Source organism: Solenopsis invicta, chromosome 4, assembly GCF_016802725.1.
Source record: "Solenopsis invicta isolate M01_SB chromosome 4, UNIL_Sinv_3.0, whole genome shotgun sequence".
NCBI lineage: Eukaryota > Metazoa > Arthropoda > Insecta > Hymenoptera > Formicidae > Solenopsis > Solenopsis invicta.
Genome location: NC_052667.1, coordinates 2,530,200 through 2,553,728, shown reverse-complemented (window position 1 = coordinate 2,553,728; position 23,529 = coordinate 2,530,200). Strand labels below are relative to the sequence as shown.

Below are 23,529 nucleotides of genomic sequence, written 5' to 3'. Positions count from 1 at the left end.
TTATTAAAGTAAATATTAAATATTCATTGTAAAGTATTAAATATTAATAATAAAAAAAAATAATCGTATTAAAAAAATTGTAATTCTCCTGGTTCGAAACAGTATTTTCGCGTATGTAGTTTAACCGAGCGTACACCGTTGTTCCTCTCGGTCGTGCCTGAGAGTAGCCTAACCCCTTGAAGGAAAATCTCTTTATATCGCAACAAATTCCGCAGTCGAAAGTTTAGTTCGACGCCACCGGCAGTCCTTCTCGTTCCCCTCCCGCTTCCTCCCCCACGGACTACCGTGCACTTCCGTCGAGTTCCCGAAGAAAAATCCACGCGAAGCAAAACAACCTCGCTGCTTTCATATCGCGACACTCTGTACATTTATCCAGGAACAGGCTGCGTGGATGTGGTACCAAGAGGAAACGTGTCTGGCATATCCTGTCCTGTAGTTGTCGGCAACTCTCCAACGTTGGTGTTCTCTCTTTCTCTCTTCCTCTCTTTCTCTCTCTGTGCTCGTTGACTCAACAACTGCAGCATCCCCGATGGTCCTTCCCGTCGGCCTACCCTCCCATTCCTCCCTCCTCTCTCACAACCCTATCGCCAAACTCCCACGAGTCTGTTTTTGTTTACTTGGCATCGATATCATACGCTCGCGGGGGTTGAACAGCGACTACACTGAAAATCAACTACCACGCTCGTCCCTTCGTAGTCAGACGTCTCCCATTCTCTCGCCCCGCTGGTTCTTCCCAGCGCGGTGCGCTCCATTTTCGCTTTTCCCGCCTTTGTCTTCCCTATCGTCGCGGAGAAACATGCAGAGGACGCATCGGCATCCTCCCAGTGTCTCGATTATTTGCTCGCGGCGCGTACGTGCTAGTGTTCGCGCGCGAACAGGCTGATTTTCGTTGTACTTTTGTACAGTCGGAACAAAACAATGTTCTTGCCCGCGAGCACTGAGAAACTTATTGAAATGTTATTCCAACGCGAGGCAGCGTGCAGCGGCAGCGCTTGCCTGCTCGCCTTGCTTGCTTACGCGACGACGATTTCGATAGACGCGGCAAGTCTGAAAGTTGATTACAGCTTATCATGCGCTGAATATTCATAACAAATAAAGCAAAGTTGATATCAGCAAAGCATGCAGCAGAGGCAAAGGGTATATAGTTTTCCTTCCGCGTCCATGCAATTTAACGGGTCGGGTCGCGAACGCGCGGAAAACGCGAGGGCGGAACAGGATGACGTGCATCGCGGAAACAAGAGTGCATTTGATCCTGCTGCATATGCATACGACATATTTCGAATATGCAAATCCACCGGCGGCGCCGGCAATTTTCTTCTCGTGATCGAATGTTTCACAAAGCATCCTCCCAAATGGCGTCTCATCATTCATCGCGTCCGTCGCGCCGCATCGAATGGTCCTTCACGCGCGGTTTCGAGTGTATAACGGTAAAAATCTGCATGCAAAATGACAATGCGCGATGCGTGAAACGTTGGAAATGGCTGTTGATACTATCTCGCAGCTTACAGCATCGTTCCCCGCTTTAATTTCGGCCGTTATCTCTATGCATAGCTGATACACCTCTCTCTACGGAGAGAAGGACACGCGCCATAAAATTTAACCTGCGATATGCAAAAATATCGTCGGGCACTATTTTTCGGGTAATAATATTCGATAAAATATTTATCGCATTGAAAAAAAAATGACGAAATGAATCAAAGCATGCAGTTTATTTTTACATGATGAAACTCGAAACCAATTGAAATGTCCAATTTTGAACGTGATATTGTGACTGGAGAAAATGGTGTTTCCGCAGCTCAGTTATGGTCGTTCATACTTTAACAAAAATAACATTGTTGCACCTTTACGTTGTGGCGATAAAATGCTTTACATTAAAATATTGCAGTGGCAGTCAAATTTTAATAATATTTTATGATTGGAGAAACTGATGTTTCTGCAGTCAATTGCACTGAGAGAAAAGTATTTGATATTTCCAACTCTAATTGAATGTAAAAAATAGTTATATATTTAAATTAAAATTCATTTTTTTATCAAACACTGATAAAAATATGTTGTTATTACTAACATTATAATAGCAATGACTATAAAAATAAGCATCTAACAATAATTATTTTATCATTATACAATAATTATTTAAGTATCAATTACAGTCAGTTACAAATATCAAATACTTTTCTCTCAATGTATAGCTGTTTAGTTTAATAAAATGAAAATTTAGTAAAATAACATCGTCGAGTTTTATGTATCTTTCACGTACAACAACGACAAGAGTAAAATGCTATGCAACAAAATCTTGCAGCGACGTAATGGTTGCACCGAAGTACTTAATTGCAAGCTGACGAAATTCGGGAAGAGAAACGCGCGACATTGCTGAGAATCTAACGTGGATGATATATATATATATATATATATATATATATATATATATATATATATATATGCATGGATCACGACCGAACACGTACTTTCGCGCTGTCTCTTTTACTTCTCGGTCGCGGTATTCCCTCTGAAAGGATCCGGCAAAGCAAACGGGACTCGTCTCCATGCAAATGCGCCGCGGACCGGAGGACGCTCAGGTAGGAAACAGAAACGATAATAACGAGACGCGAGGTAGAAACAGCGCAACTCTTCCGGTTGCCGCGGATGGGAAGGGGGAAGCCTCCGAAGATGTCCGACGAATAAATCGAGACGAAACGAGCGAAGGAAAACTCTACAGGCGGATCGTTTAAGAGCGTATCTCGTGAATTAACGATTATACGAATTTGTGCAAATAAATCTGCTTTTGCCGTCCATGTATTTCGCTGCACTCCGATATTTTTTGAAGTGGCGTCAAACGCGACGACAATATATGCAACAATATTTAATACAAACAATAAACTTTTACATTAAATACGTGCAGTGAAACGTGTACACATTTCTCTCGTTTTAATTCAATTAATAATAATTATTTGTCCTTTGATAATGTATTAGCACTTATTATGATTTACTGCCTATTATCAGTAAACAACTGATTATTCGTAATTAATTACTACAATTACTTTAAATTGATTGTAATCCTAAACAAATCATTCGTTTGGATCGATAAATAAGTGTAAAATACATGATTAAATATAAAATGCATATATTGACGTATAAAGATATATGTAAACAGCGAACTTTATTTAGCAATTAATTTCAATAGAGATATAAATGTTCGGAAACTCGGTAAACAGGCCGCGGTCTAATTTAATTCGAAAATTATTCGCTCGTGGAAGCGAAACGACGAGAGTCCGGGCATCGAAATTTTCAGGCTCGAAATATCGATATGTGCGATTTTATTAGATTAAATTAAACGTAGTATCGCCATTACTCCAATCAATGTCGCGCTTAAAATTGTCGGTGAATGACATCGAACAAGATCGGATGGAAAAGTTATTCTTGCAAATGGCAGGCTTCATTCAATTGTAACAGGGGGGGAAGAAACAGCCATTATTTTTATTCTCGACGCGGAAAAATCTCTATATCGCGCGCAGCCCCGTCTACTATATGTCTGCGTGTGCCACCGAATCGAAACGGTGCAAGACGCGAATCCAAGCTACTTCCGGATCAATTTTGATTCAATAGAGCGGCATCCAGCGAGCGCCGCGGCAGCGCGGAGGAAGCGAAGGGGCTTTCCGGTAAAGGACGGGAGAGATGGCCGACCCGCGGCTGCATAAAACTGCAATGAAATGCAAACGAGTCGTTGCAAAACGACACGCAAAAACACGCGGCTTCCCTTTGGTTTTACGATGCGGCACATAGATACGCCACGAAAGATCCCCTCCCCACCCCCGCATTAAATTCGCTGCCGTCTTCGAGATCCGGTTGAAACCGTTAAGGATCTTTCCCGTCCTGAGTTCTGCCGCGGTAACTTTCAGGGAAAACCCGACAAGACAAGAGAGAACGGCGGAGTTTACTCTATTACTTCGGGTTAAATCGCCTCCGGAGATCGACGCTAAACAGAGTTGCCGGACAAAGCTCTATAACAGTCGTCTACGAGGAAAGAATGTTGGCCAGAGAACTCGATAGGACGATTTGACAAAACAAAACACTGCAATTACAATTTTTTTATCGCGTAAATTAGTTTTCTCAAATTAGTTTTCTGTACTCGAAAATTATAATGCAACGTATATTTGTGTTGTATATAGGGCCGGAACATAGCGGTATAATAATAAATTTATGTACAGAGATATCTAAAGAATACTTTTGAAAAAAAATGCTATAAACTTTTATTTCCACCCAATATTTTCAAAATCAAATTAATATTTAACATCTATGTTAATTGTATTAGACAATCGTATCTGTTAAAATTTTTTGTTGAAAAATTTAAAAAATTCTGACAAATATATCTCAAAAACAATTTTTATCTTAATAGTCTTGACAGTTAAAACGATAAAACGATAAAAATAAATGAAAAGTTATTGCAATTTTTTCACTGTGAAAATTTCCCTGTATATTTTAACCAAATAAAACTTTTTTTTTTCGTAAATCTAGTATTTCCTAACACTTTAAAAATTTCATTGAAAAGCAACATAATCGAATTGTTTTTGATAAAAAGAAAATTATATTACTTAAAAGAGAAAATTATATTACTACATTATAAAATTACCAATTATTCTATATAAAAAAACGTATAAAATTAATACCTCACATTTCTTTATTTATATTAAAAATTATGATTCTCTTGAAATTATATTACGAGCTTTATAAAACTCTTTGGGAATTGCAGTAGAAGTCTATTAGTTATGTCAAAATTCTGAAAATGGGTTGCTAGGGAACTTCACAGGTCATTTCACGTGTCGGAATCTAATACCAAGGCCACGTAATGGCCTGTACGTTTTGTGCGACATGTGACAGGTGGAAAGAACGCGTTCTCGCCATTCGATGCGACATTTGGTAACTTCTTTCATCGACGCGCGAACTGTACCCTCCATCAAAAACATTTCTCAAACCAGGAACAATTCCATTCCGGAGCGCGAATCCGAGCGTACGTCATAGTCAAACAAGAAGCATAAACCAGCGGGAGAGCGGAATAGAAAAAGAAGGAAGCGACGAAAAATAGAGAGAGGGAAGAGGGATGTGAACGGAGAAATTGCCGCCAACGGAAGTGCGCGTCGACGCGGACGAGATTTCGATCCCGAAATACCGAAGGTATTTCCCCGGGCGGTACCCTGCTGCAGTAGGAAAATGAAGTAGGCCAGCCAATTGTCCGAGGACAACTCGGATTTGTAGAAAACTCCAAAGCTATGCTACACGGAAACTTTGCGATTAAATCTAATACGGGCTTTGAAGAATAAATCGAGAACAGGTGGCACGGTGTTGGAAAATAAAAGTTACTAGTTTAGTTACAGCAGTTATAAATACAAATTTTTAATAAAATAATGGACACTTTTATACTAAATCTTCCTATTCGCGTTCTCACGTAAAAATGTAACGTTACCGTCTTCCTGTATAATAAATTTAATATTTGAAAAGAAATTATCCAAATACAAATTTAAAAAAAAACATTACTATTCTCAGCTTCGAGCAAATTCGCTGTTTGTTAAATAATTCACACGACGAATATAGATTTCAATCGGAGTTAGAAATAGCGAGGAATCGAACATCATTTAAAACATTGATGTGTCTAAAACAGACTCGAACGATGATTCAAAATCAGATGCTGCTGGACACAGGAAATGCATCGCGAATATTCTGTAGGTGATAAGCTGGTTTACCAGCCATTCGATCGCTAATATGCCCGCAAATGGAACAAAAGCGAGGATTTTGAAACTTCCACGATGTTTCTCCATGCGAAAGTAAGCAAAATGCATCGTACCGTAATGCCGCAAGATTTACTATCGACCGGATTACATTGTCGTAGCAAATGTAATGAAAATGCTAAGTATTTCGTGTCTGTAAATAATTCATAATTCCACCGAGCTTAAAATTGTTCGAAATTGCTTATTTAGGAAAACATTGTGTGTATTGGATAAATATATAAATATACTAAATAAATGTAGTTCATCGGATAAATAATTGACTAGATTAGTTATAACTATTATTACATGTTTTATAGATTTCTCGAATCGTTATCGTAAAACTCTCTCGTCAGTTTGGAGTCAATTTTTTTATCATTACATAATTAAAATTTACACGTCGACGGTTCATTCAGAAATATTGTACTTTTGATCGAACAGACAGAATCGACTATTTCGGCTCAGATCGGAAAACCGCAAGAACATGACAAAATTCAAATGACGCTCCAATCATTTTCGGTTAATTAACCGGTCAAGGAACTCAGATACATGATGTAGAATACAGTTATCGAGAAGTTCAATATTAGCTTCCGACAGCGAGGTGAATATTCAATGGAGACGAATGTCGGCGCGAACGAAGCTGCCGAGGGAACTTCTGAAGTCGGTTCGCCGGGACGCCGCCGCGCCCGTACGGTACAATGTTCGTCTGATTGTCAATTTGTATTCGAGAACTGTCATACCGTCATCCCGATACTCGTTATCAGCGACCGACGTTCTTGCGTAATATTCTTACGTAATATCTACCCTCGTGTATACATTAATACAGCCATGAAATTTTCATCGAGAGAGCGATCTCTGCATTTTCTCAGTTGTCCGACATGCATATTCGATATCATTACAACTGACACAATTGTATTGAGGCCAAACTATCAATTCGTTTCTTGCCAATGTCACAGATTAATATTCTACGGAATTAGAATCTGCTATTTATTACAAGACGACAACTGTCGAGACGTAATAATTAAGTCACGAAAAAAACAATTTTACTGCAGCATTTAAAAATTTAACTAGATAGAGATCAAGAAATAATTTATAATGGCCATCAAAATAGTTGTGTAAGAAGCATGGCAATGTTACTGCAAACAGTTTTGACATTCTAACAACCAAGTTTATCCGATACAATTTTTTTAATGATTCAACATAATTATTTTCAGATCTGTATTTCAGGAAAATTATTTTTTCCATGTTTCTTGCCAAAAATATCTAAGGCTGGTATTCATAATCGAATTTTATTTCAAGACCGTCTTGAGAAATATCTCAAGATGTTAACTTTAATTGATCTTAAGACAATATTTAAGACAATCTTAAATATAAGAATCGACTATGAATGCCAACCTACAAATTTTGCTGAGTACATGTCTGAAAATAATTTCGTTATACCATCAAAATCATTATGTAAGACTCAAACTGTTAGTTACATAAAATATATTTGCAATATTGCTCATCATGCGTGAACATCCTTTATAATTATTTTGATAGTTCCACAAAATTATTTTCAAATTTTTAACCAAAGTTTAAGACACTTTGGTAAAACCGTTTTTTCCGCGCTGTTGCAACGCCAAAAAGAACATTTCTTCCTCGTACAGAATAACACCACGTTTAATCGTGAAAGTTATTCAAACTTTATTCGAAAGTCTCCTTGTTCGAAATTTTATTAAATTATATAAACCTTGACAATACTGGGCGCTGCATTGAGACAGCAAGCGTCTCATTGCGGAAGCCGCGCCGTGTCGTGTAAAATGATAACGAAAGGGAATACAAGAGACAGCGCACGGAAACGGCGACGGTTACGACTATCAGGAGAACGCTTCGATATTGGCTGCTAGCCCATTCCGATCCGAATATCCACTGGAGACGAGTGTCCGCGCGAACGCGAGGTAGGACGAACGAAGGGGGTGAATATTAGAATAGAACGGGAAGAGGAAACGAGAGGGAGAGAAAGGAAGAGAGAAAGAAAGAGGAAGAGAGAGAGAGAGAGAGAATTTATAGAGAACTAGTTTATTAGCCATTAGGGAAGGACCACCTCACGGAATATTGTCTCTGTATGTATCGTCGCATATCGGCACGAGTGCCGATTGCAGTCGCGCGACGCTGCAAGCTGCAACCTGCTGCAGCCTGTGTCCGAAGGGCGGAAAATTGAAATTGAGCCTCCATTGCATCGCCGCCGCCGAGCAACGCGGTTGAATATATTTGCAGCATCAGCAGACGGTTCCTATATATCCGACAAAATGTTTTATTTCGTATAATTTCACGCGACATAATGACTTTTTCCCTTACCGATAATATCGCGTGCTTTAAACAAGTGTTTCTACAGAAACTTATTTGATTACATTTTAGATTAAGCTCGAATGAATTATCGAGTAAATAAAGAAAATGATACAGTATTATTTTCTGGGGATATTTTAATAAAGATTTAACTCTCGGATTATTTTTATGGAAATATTTGTCCAATTATTATAAATAATATTGAAAAATTTCCTCGAAATGTTTACAGAGACCATCGTACTTTTTCTCGTAAAATTTAAAAATCCTAAGCACGTATTTTAATCAAGTAATAGCTCCATATTCTTACGTTTTTCCAGTCTGGAGACAATAAACGTAGAGTCTAAAGAGCTGTACAAATCTCCGAGAATAGGGTACTCCCAGCAACCGAAACCGCACGGGCACGTAGATATCAGCAGACGTGGATTAAGCCTTTAAAGCATTTTATTACGCGGACATAAATTCCCTCTCGGAACAGAGCCATTGTTGTAGGAAATGTGTGACGAGGAAGGAACGTCGAAAGCAGAAAAGCAGGAACGACAGAATCAATATTGGTCGCTCCTGATATTTGTTTGGGATGCGACTGGGAACCGGATTGCGCGTCGGAATCCGGCAACAGAATGAAAAGGACACAATCTCGATCGATTCCGGGACAGGGATCCCTCTCGTCTAATCGAAAACCGTCGCCGTTCCCCGACCCGTGAGGTACCAATATTGAGAAAGTGAGTGGCGAGTAACTGCGCAACGGGAAAGAAATATCTCAATCGTATTACACATTATATATACATTTATGTGATAAAGTACCTACACGTAGGTAAGTACCGTTTTTCATGAGCCAGCTACGCTCTGGAATGCCTACATTTGTATCTACAGCGACGGTCATAAATTCTGAACAAGCAAATTGCCATATGACCACACATGTACGTCATACACGCGCAATGAGAAACAGCGAGTCAGATAGAGCTGCATGATAAGATCATACATCAAAGTAAAGCCAAATATAATTTGAGAAAAGATAGAAAAGTAAGCTTGGTGGGAATATCTATATTTAAACATCTATTAAGTTGTCGCGCGACCCACTTTAACGCAATCAAGATGAAATATATAGCAGAAATTTATTGCTTCTAGTCACTAATGAATTATTTCATTCTCTCATTCGCCGCCGCCGCCGCCGCCGCCGCCGTCGCTGCGAATGTATGGCAGGGAAGATATTTCGTCAAAAATACGAGTTGCAGTGCCAAATTGGAGCGGATATTCGTGCTTGTTTCTACGTGCGTAAAGTGATGGAGCTTTTACATCACCGGTAATACAGCTCGATGTCCTTGCCGGGAAATTCACGCAATCCGTAACAAAGAAACTGCCAAAGTGGGTTAGTGAAACGAGCGAGGAAACAAGGAGCCACGCTGAGAATGGGCGGAATTGATAGCGATCTTAATTAAAATTAGGGGGTTACCGGGCCCGGCGTCGCGTAACGCTTTCGTGAATCACCTCGCTCGCTGGCCCCTGACGTTCGCGTCGTTCCCGATTTGCATAACAGTAAAGATCCCGGGGATCACACTTTATACACCGAGAGATGCGTTATGTGCGGCCGTTACTTAGGCGATTTCATTAACGCGATGTTCACCGTTCTCCGCGAATCCGATCAGTTTCCGTCGCAACCCATTCCGGAATTGTGCATGGCACTGTCGCGTAATCCCCCCCTTCGAAATTTTCACTTCCATCATCTCAATATACTTATTAAATGTATTTTTTTTGAAAATATGTTTTTAGATTATTAATATCTTTACAAATATTATATATCATAATTATTTATAGTGTAGAAAAATTATGCAACACGTACTGAACAATAGCTGATTAATTGATTAACGATAGTTGACACGTTTCTCAAATACAATAAATATTATTTCTAATGTTTCTAATAAAAAATTGATGAAAAAAATTTTGACTTTTATTCAAATTTAAAACTTGCTTATAGGATACTTATAACGTTAAAATTTTTACATTTAAAAAGTAATTGTCAAGAGTAAGAAAAAAAAATTACTAAATTTTAATAAATATTTATTTAAATAGTTGCAATAAAATATTTACTAAACGTAAATAAATATTTATTTATTTAGTACCAGAACCGCTAATTTAACTATCAATATTTTCTTAAATAAATATTTATGTATTGTAAATAAATATTTCATTGCAAATAAATATTTATTAAAACTCTGTTAGTAATTTTTCCCTCTCGATGAAGATTACCTGTAGCTATTAATCAATAATTGAAACATAATTTTTACTAGTTTCCACTTTTTTAACTTAAACTCAGAGAAGATTGATATAAATTATACAATGTAGTATAATATTGTATTATCTATTTTTTTTATATATATATCAATATTCTACACGTTAACCAGAATTGAAAAATCTACATTTAATAAATGTTTAATTTGACATATGACACTATCGAATCAACTGCTCCATTTTTTTTTGCTCAGTTAAAAACTAATAAGATTTGTCACTCTAATGAACAGTTAATTTTTTGTTAATTAGCGTAATAATCGTTTCTAAATACTGCAGCATTTATTTCGCTGTTTCGCATCTCGGTTCAGAACCTCGGGCGTATCTTCGTAAAAGGAAGAAGTAATATCGAGGACAAGTTTAGCGTAAAACGTCTACGGAATGAATTTATAGTGCCATCGACACCTCTCCAGCTGCTTTTGATTCGTCGTAATTAGTAAAGTGCCACGGAACGTACACCTCGGTGAACCCCGAGAAATACTTGGCCCAAGGAGGTTTCTAGACTAACATCTTTTCCGTCTCTAGATGGTAACATCGATATGCAGCAACTTTCTTTACGCTTTCTACATAGTTTCGCATATTTCCCTATTCTTCGAGAAGAGAATAGCTTCCTTCAGAGTACATCAGGAATTCAAGAATGACGCAATTTATTTACTGGAATTTTCGTCGCGCTTCTCTGCGTGATTTATGTATAATTTTATTCCATAATGCCACACGGAGAAGTGACGAGACGAGCTTACATCAAACTTAAGATTGTCGCGCGAAATTTCACCGCTAATAAACTGCCAAACATTCCGCGGTGATGAAAAAAAATTTGATGAGCGGTTCAAAAAATTACAATTAAATTTTATCACGCAAAATTTGTTTTATTACTCATTATCATTCATTATCATTCAGTGCTGACCAACTTCTCGGACGCATGATGCCGCACGAATTTCACGACTCATTTCATGAAAAAATTCATGACTCATGCGAACGCTAACGAGACTCGGTTGCACATACCGAATATTTTCTCATGAATTAATTGTTACGCGAAATTCTGCCGCTAATCACTTTCGTACTGACTCTCTCTCTCTTTCTCTCTCGTATTTTTCCCGACTTTTTAAAATCATAATAACTTCGCCCGCGAAAAAAATGTTATTTGAAGCACACGGTAACCCGTTTGCGTCAGAGTTTCTCTCGTATTTAGATGTAATCATGACAATGATGCCTCCCACGCGCGATTACCAAACGCCATTCGAGCATATCTAAAGCGTGAAACTATGTCTACGGATCCGACGACCGTGTAAGCTACTCTTGGCACGCGAGCCCGAGATGAAACGGAGCGTGACCGAGAGAAGATGCCTTCGCACGTTCGCCAATGGGGCCGATATTCCTCGTTCTTTGTCTCTCGTATGATAAAGATGATAATGCCGCTGAGGCTCCGGCGCGTCTCGGCTCTAATCTACATGTTATTGGCTAGCTAAGTTGTCGGGCGACAGTGAGATGAGTTTAATAACATAGTATACAAGATGAAAACGCTATTCCCTCTCTGATCACGAGTGTCAATATTTTTTGTTCGTATTTTAAGGAAATTGATGAAATATCTATATATCTTTATGTTGCGTGTAAAAATTTTTTAAAGAAAAAAAATAACAAAATATATGTTTATTTATTAATACAATTCCCTCAAAAGTTCATATTTTATTCTTTCTTTGTACTTTTCTTTTTTTCTTTTTCTCTCCTACAATGTAAGAAATTAATAAACATATTTCTTTATTAGAAAATTTCTGTATTAGAAATTGCAAATTTTTCAATTATTCAATGCAATAAATTTATTGTTGCATGAGAAATGCATAAATACTTCATTATCAATTAGCAACTATTAACTACGCTCTGCTTACAATGTATACGTCATGGTATCCCGCGTTTGCTGACATTACGTTGCGGTATTACATTAAATTAAATTATACATTATGCATCAGCTCCAAAGGCGAAATTGCGGGGAAACAGGCGCCTAGCCCATCGCAAACCCCTCAAGCACAACAATCATTGTTATTGCAGATCCGCCTTACCTAATGACATGAAAAGCCCTTTGAGACGAGAGATAATATGTTAATCCGGATAGTAGGTTGTAAGTCGACGTCCGCATCCATCCGCGTTATCCCCCTGTGGCACTTTCAAACATACCTACAGGGCGATTCAGCTCTTACAAATGCAAATTACGCGATAGCATTCTGTGAAATTAAAAATTGAAAAATTCTCTTTCGTGTCACATCCTTCGTGACAGTCAGGTTCGTTTCTTGGGAACTTTGAAATAAAATCATAGTTGTAAAAAAATATTTTTCTTTTTTAAATGGCCTGACTGATCAAACGCGAATTGTTTTTATGCTTTTTACGTATTCCTGTACTATTAAATGTATGTATCATGATTCATAATACTTGACAATCCGTAACGATTAATGAAGCGACAGTTTATATCGTGCGCCTTCTGCCCAACGAAAAAAACTTGAATTGCCTCGGAAACGCGGAAATAGATTCTACATTCATTCGCATTGCCATGCGCTAATTCTAAAAGCAGAATGAGATTCCTCTCCCTCGGTTCTCAGCATCTGTCGGAAATGATATCGCTCTGTATAACGCGCAGGATAATCGGACGGACGCGATAGATGAGGACCCATGCCTTTCAATGGCGGGAACTAATAACACAACTCGCGGAGTTTCGGCGACATACGCGTCTCTTGCCGCGCCGTGGGAATTCCCCATTGCAAGCCCCGTCGTTAATAATTCATGTAGCCGATGCGATGCAGCGTCTAAACCGTGGATCCTCGCGTCTAAATGATGATACCTTTCGGTGATCGTGTACCCGCGCGATGAGGCAAAATCTATCGGGAAACCGACGTGACGTAAGGATTACAATACCGGCGATTACAATACTTCGAAACACGGATAAGTTAATTTTGCAGTTTCTTCAAGGCAATCTTTCGTACGCTTCCGGACGCTGAAGGGATTCCCCTTCCTGCGCGAATGTTCGATATTGAATTATGCCGATATCTTGAGCCACCACTACGAGCGATCACGGCGATAATTACATTTCCGAAAGTAGCATCCAAACCGCTCATTAGCAATCTCACGATGACACGCGTATATTTTAAAGGAATTCTCCAACCTTTTCATATAAGAACTTGAGCAATTTTGGAGAATAAGTTTATGATTAATATGTACGCATTCCTCTAAAGTTTTACAAACTTTTTTAATCGTACAGCTTTTTTAAATAATTTTTTAAATAGCATTGAATCTTATAGAAAAAAAGTTCCAAGTAATTTAATTGCAAACAAAATATAAGTTTTAACAAGCTAAATTAAAAAAGAGTTAAAAAAATATTTTTGGAATTAAAAAAAATAATGTTTTACCGCATCGTTATCGTTTAAAAAAATAAATTGTTCATGATTTATACAATCTCTTTAATCACTAGTAAAAATATAAGAGATACATAGCTTGTTATTTTTAAATCATTATTGCATACAATTCTTTTTCAATTTTTTTCCAATCGATATTACAAATAAAATATTTCTAAATAACAAATTTATTTTTATTGCTTAATTTTGAAATTTTAAATTATTTATTATTTAAAAAATGGCAACGCCAAAAGTTCCCACTAAAGATATATGTATACACAGAAAGAACAATTTTACTGCAGCATCTAAAAATTTAATTAGATAAAAAAAATAATTTTATGACAGGTACTCAAAATAATTATGTAATACACTCAAGCATGATAATGTGGCAAACAGTTTTAATATTCTAGCAACCAAGTTAAACATTCTATATAATTTTTTAAATGGTTCAACATAATTATTTTTAGATCTGTATTTCAGCAAAATTGTTCTTTCCGTGTGTTCCATGTATGAATAAGAAATCATGTTAACTTCCAATCACTTTTTCAAGCTGGAGAATCTCTTTAACACTCGGAATATTAAATGTCCGGCTGTTCTTCCTCCACCGTTAACGTACTGCGATCGTCGTCCGTCAAACGTGTCGGCAAGACCGAAATTGCGGTCGCGTCGAACGAATTATTTCGAACGCAGTTCCTCGTCATTTGAATAACAATAAACGACCATCGCACGCCACGGTACCTTTGTGAGAGCACGAAATTGGAAGAGAAGCGACCGGACGGGAGTATCAATGTCGCACGCGGTGACGCGCCGGAAGCCGAACGCGCTAATTGAATCGTTTTGTGTGTCGTTCATGCCGACACCGCGCGAATTTAACGGCCGATTACGCGCTATGCCACTGAACAGGAACGTAATATCTCGCACGTGCACAGTGCACATCCACGCGGATCGGTTGGAGATCGGCGCTCCGCGATCTACCGCTCGTTGTTTCCGCCGCGGTCCGCACACTCGTAAATTCGATCCCTCGTCTCGTCGCGTCAAAGAAGTGCCACGCCATTTACGAATTTCATCATCCGCATGAATAAATTTAATTTTATAGCAGTATTTCTTTTCACACGCGTGTGTCCTTTTAACTATTCATCGAACGCATCAACATCGAACTCGATCGCATTTGCTCTCTCGCGAGAAAATTGTTCATTTCTCGCGGCTATAAAAACGAATAACAAGTGACAACATGAACCAAAGGAGTTTTTATTATTTTTACCGCGATAATTGTTAATTACTTTTTACTTTTTATTTTTTTTTATTATGCGTTCAAAAAACATCGGAATTGATATTTTTCGCGATTATTAACCGCGAAGCCATACGACTTTCACATATACATCGTTTTAGTTCGTGGTAAAAATTATTTCCATCATCAACTCAATTCATTCGCTTCATACACTGCACCGTGATAGGAAATAAAAATTCAAACGAATAATTTTTTCCGTTCGTCAATATTTTAAGTACATAAAAATTGCATTACCAGTTACCAGCTGTCAATCAATGTCTGCCGCAGATTACAAATATTTAAACGTACCAATAACTCTTTCAACACAAGATTATGTCGTTATATCACAGCGTATTACTATCAATGCAAAAAGTCACTCGTGTAATAATGCACGCGATATATTATCAATAGCAGAAATCGGTACGAACTAAATGGTCCCATTGCACGCTCGCCGGCGTTTATGCACGCAAATTATGCGTGTGTCGCCTGCGTGGAAGCTTTGATGCTACGCACGAACCGCATTATTGCACAAACGTTTAATTTACGATGGATTGTCGATAAAGGAATCATCGGATGTAAAATCAAGCAAGCGAGCCGCGAATATCGCTAAAATTTAAGTCGCCAATATTAATCGTAAATTTGATAGCGGCCATTCGATCTCAATGATATTAATCGCGAGAGATGTATCCGATTCTTTGTCGCTCTACGCCATTTGAAATTTCATACGCGATACACTGCATAAAAGATGATAATAATAATTAAGCTTTGAAAATCATTTCAATTAAATGTTTGATTAACATAACCAAATATTTGGTAATATTTATTAATTATATTAATAATAAACAAACATAATAGTGACTCTAATCAGTTACTAAACGGTTATCAAACGATCTCTTGATATTATTAAATATTTGGTCGCATTACTGAATAATTAATTGAAACAACTTTGCCAAAGCTTGATAATCGTCGTGTAGGCTTGATTATTATTATTACCACACTCTTGTTTTTAGAATATACGTAAAAAATTCCACGTAAAAAAAATTCATGTAAGCTTTTCGATAATTATTAACACGTTCCGCTTGTCCCCGCCCGCCGAATTTTCGCAAGCACAGATCGCACTTTAACCCGCAGTTCGCGAAACGCGCGCAGTGTATCCTAAATGCATACATATCGAAAATTGTAACGGGTCGCGCGTAAAATACCGCACTGCTTAAATAAATCGTTTCTCCTCTCTACCGCAATCTATCAGTGCGCGTCAGCCGTCGCACCTTCGCGCGCTGGATAATTTATTGCAGTGTGTATCGGGCCGCCAACAATATAACCAATCTGATGGTCGGCAGAATGCAGTGGCCGAAGCGCCAATAAATATGGATGGAGTAGTAATAAATTATAGCTGGAAAAGACGATTAGAACGCGGCTATAAATTACCGTGGATATATATCGCGAGCGCGCGACTGCTGCGCCTTATGGCCATCCCATATGTCCGATAATATGGATATTTTTCGGCCTTTAATCCGTTTAACCGCGAATATTCATAGCCCCGTCCGTTAGCCGCCGTCCGTTTTTAGCTCGTCCGTTTAGATTACGATGCCCTTCGTGCCATCGCGCGATATCAACCGCTACCGGCGGACAACGAAACTACGATAACAACGTGATATCTCATCTTGCCTAAGCCAGATTACACCGGCAGCTTGCGTTAACAAAAATTTTTACGATGTAGCGAAAATTCTCCAAATTTCACACGTTCTCTCTTTTTTTCCTACATTCGCAGGTTCATTATTGGTCAATCGCAGAAATTGCTTTAACAAAAAGGAAGGTAGAATGAAATTTTACGAAATGTATGCATTTGGCAATATCAATACACAACGTAAAAGCGTTTTAATATCCCATTGTACTGTTCCTACGAAATAGCGATTAATGAGCAGTGAACAGTTTTATTTCTACATGACGGTTGGTCAACGTAAAACAAAAAAAAATTTATTAAAAGCAAGTTTTATGAAATATACGCTCTCAATAACTTTCCTTCTTTATATAAAAATATATGAGCGCCAATAGCGGCGCATATATTTCCTATTTACGGAGAAAAGTTCGATAAAGTGAAATGCGTGAGCGGAGGGCTTGCGGGCGAGAAAAAAAAATTCCTTCGAGCCGGATTTGAACCAGCGACCTATGGATGTCTCTCCATGTAACCAACTACAGTCCACCGCTCTACCAACTGAGCTATCGAAGGTTACGGCAGTGATTCGTAATTCAGCCTTCAGGAAGAATCGTTAAGACCGGACATAATGAACTAATTAAAGAACAAAGAGTTGAGCATGTTAGAAGAAACGAACCGAGAAACGAACTTTAGAACAAAGAATTGCAAGATACAGAGGAACTGTTTTTTCGAGGTTGGAACAAGAAATGAAATTTAATGTCTGATTTCTCTTTATTTGAGAGATAATTCCTTATGTCTAACAGTTAATTTAGTAAATTGTGTCTAAAATCGATCTTTCTTAACTTGTATTGCACAAAATTGGGTAGGTTAATATATTTTTTTAATTTAATTTAATTAAAGTTAAAATGGCTTATAAAATTAATTTTCAAACAAAAAATTAACTTAATTAAAAGTTACATTAAGATTACATTAACTTAATTTTGAAAAGCTTTATTCATATTAAATTAGAAATTCATAATTTTGTACAACTTAATTACTCAAAACGATTATGTTATCAAATTTAATATTTCATTCATAAATTAAGTTTACATGAATTAACAAAGAAATTGGTTTTAATGGGAATGTATATTTTTTTTTACATAGATACATTTTTAACACAAGAAAAACTTAACAAACTAAAGTTCCTGTGTTTCAAAAATTACAAATTAAAGTTAAAAATTAAATCACTAAAAATTACCTAAGCTAAGTTTAAAGTTATTAACATTTAGATTTTACAATTTAATTTTTAACCTTTCAATTAATTATACTACCCAATCCTGGTATTGCATATATGGGACGTCATCATTGTTGTACACGTACGATAATTTAATACGAAAGTGACACAATATCGAACGATACACGACATCGCACGCACATATTTGTATCGAACGCCGAGTTCTCAGTATTACAGTGATCGTATCGTTCGTGCTGAAGCAACACGTGCAACCTTCGCGAAGCGCGCGTTTATTTTCTCACACGCACACGAGCGTCATCGATCATGCGTGCGCTGACGTAAGCGAATCCGGCTTGGCTGCAATGTAAAGGTCCATCTACATCCATCATGAGTGGAAAATTTTTCTATCGGGTGTCACGAATTCGAAGGGATTGCGATCGATCTCGCAGCGGATCGCAGACGACCGGCTACTTCGCGACACGTATACTTTCACGGACACAGCTGATGCGAACAGGTAAAGCTAGGTAACAAATGCATCGACCGGGCCGTTCGGAGCGCGAACGCTGCGACACGTGACAGTTCCTCGCTGCGAGCCGCTCCAGAAGCCCCGCGGCAGAGAGCAGCGAAACAGAGAGAGAGATCGGCGTCGCGAAGACGCCGGGTGACAAACGGTAAACAAAAGCAAGCGACTTACCAGAGATGTCCTAGCCCTAGCGTCGTCGTCCTCCTTTCCCGGGGCCGCTCGTCACCGTGCACACGAGACACCCTCGGCGCCGAGTTGTCACGTTGCGTCAGCTCCGTCGAACGTCTTTTGCGAGGTTCTCGCTGCACTCACGCACTCACGCATATCACGCGTCACGTCAAAACTCGCGGACGCGTGTAACAAGGTCCGCGATACACACGCGCAAGATGGTGGACACGATCCGTTGGTCACGTAGGCCTCGATGCGACTCTCGCGGAGAGAGATACCCGCGGCGACATCTGTCCTGTATTTTATTAATTGTCCCGCATCCCGCAGCCGATATTGTTACCGAACGTCGCGAATCGATATACATATAACGATTACTCACTTATCGACATGTCTCGCGTGTTGATAATAAATTATAATTAAATAAATTAAAATTAGGATTTTGTGTTAAATTTCAAGATTATGTCTACGTGAATTATTTACGTTATGTTCACACAAATCTTTTCACGCAGATAATATAGGCAATGTAAATTGTAATAAACTGGATAACGCAATGCAGAAAAAATTAAATTATAAAATTATTAATATATCTGACTTTAGTTACATGATAAAATAAAAAAAATATATAATATTAAAATAAAAAGAGTAGAAAGCTATGTTCAAAATTTTTGATAAAATCTGAATCTTATCTCATTGTAAACTATGCAATGTAAATTATTTATATAAATACTCAATCTTCATTAAAACAAATAAAATTATCAAATTTTGACTCGTTAAATGTATTATAATTTTTGTATTCGAGAAATAAAATAAATTGAAATTAAATATAAAATAAATTAAAATTTCATGTGACACGAGCAAGTAAAACAAGGACTTACTAGAGAGATGTTCGCATTATTCAAAAGAACTACATCAATTTCATTTTCGGATCTAACTGGCGGCGGATCAAAGATAAACTTGGCGCGGCAAAAACAGGCAAGGAGAACTTGTCAATGCAAGAGTGGCCGACGTGTGTCTCGTGACATACGCGAGACGGCGCGGCGAGAACTGTTCGAATGAATGCACGCGTTAGACACAACGAACAGAGATCGGAGCAATTCGCTCCCGTTCGAGAAGTTTCATTCGCGCACGACGACTAAATAGCGGTTCACCCGACACACTCGCGGATTTCACTGCACGGACGACGAGCGAATACGCGCGCGCGAAAGCTCTCGAAGCGACGCAATAAGCAAAAATGACGCCGTGCTTCGTAACCAAGTGCGATCACGCATTCTACGCACTACATTGCGCGACTCACGTATCGACGCGATCGTTCAATATCAAATCGGCACTAGGCACTCTCAATACCGTATTTATTTACATTCTCGGAGCACGCGAGAACGGAGCGTCTGACCGGCGACGAAACGAAAATCAACATGGCGACAACAAGGAGAGCCGTGAGAGGGCGTGACGTCACGCAAAGGTATGCGACGTATGCCGCGCTCCGGGCTGCCCGGGAGAAGTGGCGAGAATCATTTGAACGAATGGCCTACGTAAATACAACAAAGGACGAAACAATTCGCGCCCGTACGAGAATGTTCTGTTTAGTATCATCGTACGACGATTGATTACGCACTTTACTTCACGTTATTCGCACACTTGCGACATTCTACCGCGCGAATGACGAGCGAATACGCGCGCGGGAAAACGCTCGAAGCACCGCGACAAGAACGTGAGGTCGCGCTTCATAGAGTATGATCACGCATTCTACGCATAACACAATACGCACGTATCGAGACGATTGTCCGGCATTATCACATCGGCACACTCAACGCTGTATTTGCGCACAATTCAATCTCGGAGCACGCGAGAAGCACGGACGACACGACTGGACACGGCGGCAGAGCAACAACGAACATGGTGCGCTGACTGGCGCTGGCTGTACTGCGTAGCGACGGTGGCGCTGTGGCGCAGGCGCGGCTGGCGCCGCTACGCAGGTCCACGTAGTACCACGCGATACAGCAACGGTCAGACAGTCGGTAAGTCAAGCAGGACGACGCGTAATCATAGCCTGGCGGCGATGGAACAATAGCGTAATAGGTCGTAGGTCGTAGTGGGGCACGGCGGCTGTTTACACCGGAGAATCGTTGTATGTCGTTGTAGGTTACGTAGGTTGTAGGTGCCCTATGCGCTCAACTTTATTACGGTTGGCTTCTACTCTTGGATCCAACGTAGTACTAACGGCGAGAACCTATCGATGCGAAGGAACGTCCAACATGTTTTTGCGATTACGAACGCACGGATTCTTCGGCGCTGAAAATTGTCCTGTGACAGAACGCAACCTAGCCACCACGCTCAATCGTCTTCCGTCGTTGTTTCCGACCAGAGGGTGACGTCTCGCGGAATTCGCTCTCGTCTTTCGACGCGCGAGGCTCGAAACGCGAGTTCATCGACTCGACGGAAGATGCGAGCCGCGCAAAATGGAGCAGAATCTGCAGAATGCAGAAAAAATGGATCTATCAGATCGCGTCAAGGTAGAACGCGTCAAGATAGAATGGTTGGAGAGGAGTGCGAGCCTTCAACAGCGAAACGTACAAAACTCGGCTGTGTTTTACAAGCGTGTTGCGAACAATACAGGTAAACTTGAATCCATTTTTTTTACAGCCAGTGTGGTCTCCGATCAAACGCTTATCATTACTCTCTTTCTTTTTCTCTGTTTTTCTATCCCTCTCTCTCGTTTATCTTTAGTGTCAACAAGCAATTTGAACGACTTGCCGACGAATGCAATGTGGTTGAGAGACAACGCTGCCAGGGATTTAAGTTTGACATCGGAATCTGAAGCTGGACTGGCAGAAACTTATCTATTAATAGGTATATCTTTTTAGATAGCTTTTGCAGAAAAAATAATATTAACAACTTCAAGCTGTTACAGATTGACGTTATATTTTAATATTTTAATATTGAATAAGTGAAAATAGACAATACGACTTTGTAAATAAATAGAAAGAGCCTTATAATTTTTTTATTATATATGAAACAATAATTGTTATATGAAATATATATTAATTTTATTTGAATACAAATATTTTATTATGAAAATTAATACAGTTTGTATTATTAGGAAACGTATATAAATTCAAGCAGAATTATTAGGCATAAAGGTTCAGTTTCGATTTAGTAAGGCTCGTTTTTATTTATTCGTTTTGTTTTTCAATTCCTTGTTTTCTTTGCAATTGTGTTAGGAGAAACAAGCAATTTACAAACAGCTGTATCACAAGATTCATTGTCAGTAAATAATAATGAGGATTCCCTGGAAAATTCAATCAAGCTTAAACAGGAAAAGAATGCAATATCATTGAAGGAACAGAAAGAATCTATAAAACGTATAAAACAACCTGAAAACTGGAAAGTGAACATGAAGAAGAATGCTAGATTAAAAGGGGAAGAATACATCGGAGTTGGAGGTAAATGGACAGAGACGATTAAGTTGAGGAAGTTCTCCAGTCTTTTCACACAATATAAGAACTTAATATAAAAACAGTTGATCAGATGTCAAACATGTGACAAAATAGATACTGAGTGCTTCTCTCCACAGCTTAATAACACACCCTTTTAAAATTAACGGTGAATACGATGAGATTCTAGAAATTTATCTGCAAAATCATTGCTTCTTTACTGCTTAAAAATTTCATTGTTCATTATTTATTATTTTGAAAATGGCAATATCAAAAGTTCCTGTGTAAAGAAATATATATGAATAAATTCACGTCATTCTACTTCTTTAAACTCTTGAGAATCTTTTGAAGCTAACAGACAAAAATTAATAATTTGTGTCTAAATTAATAATGTTTATTAATAGTGTCTAAATTAATCATTTTCTTAGGCAAGATAGTGCCTGCTAAAAAGATGGGATGTCCCTGCATTTGTCGCATGCATTGCGCGGACAAAATAGATGAGAGGGAACGCGAGGAATTACATAAGGCCTTTTGGAAAACCTGTACATGGCAACAGCGAAAACAGTACATTGCATTGTCTGTCAAAGAATCTCCGAAACAACGTACTCGTTTGCGCAACAATGTTCAGTCGGAGCGTTCGATGTCGAGATGCCGCCAGGTAACTTTCACTTACTCTCTCCTACTAAATGGCGAATTCATCACCGTGTGCAAGTCGATGTTTCTCAGCACATTCGCGGTATCTGAGAAATTCGTGCGGTACGTGATGGAGAAAAAACGAACATCACCGGGCGGTATCATTGGGCCAGACCAAAGAGGCAGACACTCGCCGAAAACTAAGAAGAGCGAGAATGTGAGGAAACGAGTGCGCGAACACATTAAATCGTTCCCGACCGAGAAACCGACGAATCCTAAAGATCACAGTGGTAAACGTTATTTGGACTCAAATTTAAACATAGCCGCGATGCATAAATCGTATGTGTTAAAGTGCAAGCAGGAGGGTGTACCTGAAAGTGATATAGTAAAGGAGAGTTATTATAGAGAAATGTTTAAGACAGAGTTTAATCTTGGATTTAAACGAGTGCAAGCTAAGGAAAAGAAGCAGCTGTCAAACAGCTGAAGTGAAGAATGGGATAAATGAATTTGTTAGTTGCATCAGGGAATATAGAAATGTTTTCATAAAACATTTCATATCAGTGTCCGATATTTACAATAAAATTTACAATAAAATTAGCGATGAAAGCAACACAGTTTCCAATATTGGAATTTAAAAATTTATTAACACATTTAAAAATTTGTTACACTTGGCATTGTTCAAAATTAAAGTGAAAAATGTTATTAAATGACATAATAATATACGTAAGCATGTAACATATAGAAAAGTATGGTTTTTTTCTATACAATAAACTTAAATTTTATTTTTTAATGATTTTTATCCAGAGTTCCAATCACAAAATTTTTAAAAACATAAAACTTATATATTATTTATAATATATAATAATATATTATCAAAATAAAATAAAAAAATATTT

General features: G+C 38.4%; 2 protein-coding genes and 1 non-coding gene across 3 annotated transcripts in view; 1 reads left to right on the top strand and 2 right to left on the bottom strand.

Moving 5' to 3' along the window:
- The window catches only part of LOC105195693 (prolyl 4-hydroxylase subunit alpha-2), a 196,808-nt gene extending 177,785 nt beyond the window's left edge, over window positions 1-19,023 (bottom strand). The window contains exon 1 of the mRNA XM_011161213.3: window positions 18,573-19,023. The gene's annotated coding sequence lies outside the window, so the exon portion shown is untranslated. The remainder of the gene's footprint in view (window positions 1-18,572) is intronic.
- Trnay-gua lies at window positions 17,148-17,238 on the bottom strand. The gene is given in 2 exon segments: window positions 17,148-17,183; window positions 17,202-17,238. It is a non-coding gene; the product is annotated as a tRNA-Tyr (tRNA).
- A 1,572-nt stretch (window positions 19,024-20,595) lies between the features above and the next one.
- On the top strand, window positions 20,596-23,423 carry LOC105195690. The gene is made up of 4 exons (XM_011161210.2): window positions 20,596-21,182; window positions 21,294-21,416; window positions 21,788-22,009; window positions 22,429-23,423. Exons 1-4 carry the CDS (start codon window positions 21,026-21,028, stop codon window positions 23,115-23,117), a joined length of 1,191 nt encoding a protein of 396 aa, XP_011159512.1. The 5' UTR covers window positions 20,596-21,025; the 3' UTR covers window positions 23,118-23,423.
- Window positions 23,424-23,529: the final 106 nt, after the last annotated feature.

Bases quoted from the DNA above. Each gene is read 5' to 3' on its own strand.
- LOC105195690 (XM_011161210.2), top strand. From the start codon at position 21,026: ATGGAGCAGAATCTGCAGAATGCAGAAAAAATGGATCTATCAGATCGC. The intron at 21,183-21,293 runs GTAAACTTGAAT...GTTTATCTTTAG, and splicing joins GCGTGTTGCGAACAATACAG to TGTCAACAAGCAATTTGAAC. The intron at 22,010-22,428 runs GTAAATGGACAG...TCATTTTCTTAG, and splicing joins AGAATACATCGGAGTTGGAG to GCAAGATAGTGCCTGCTAAA.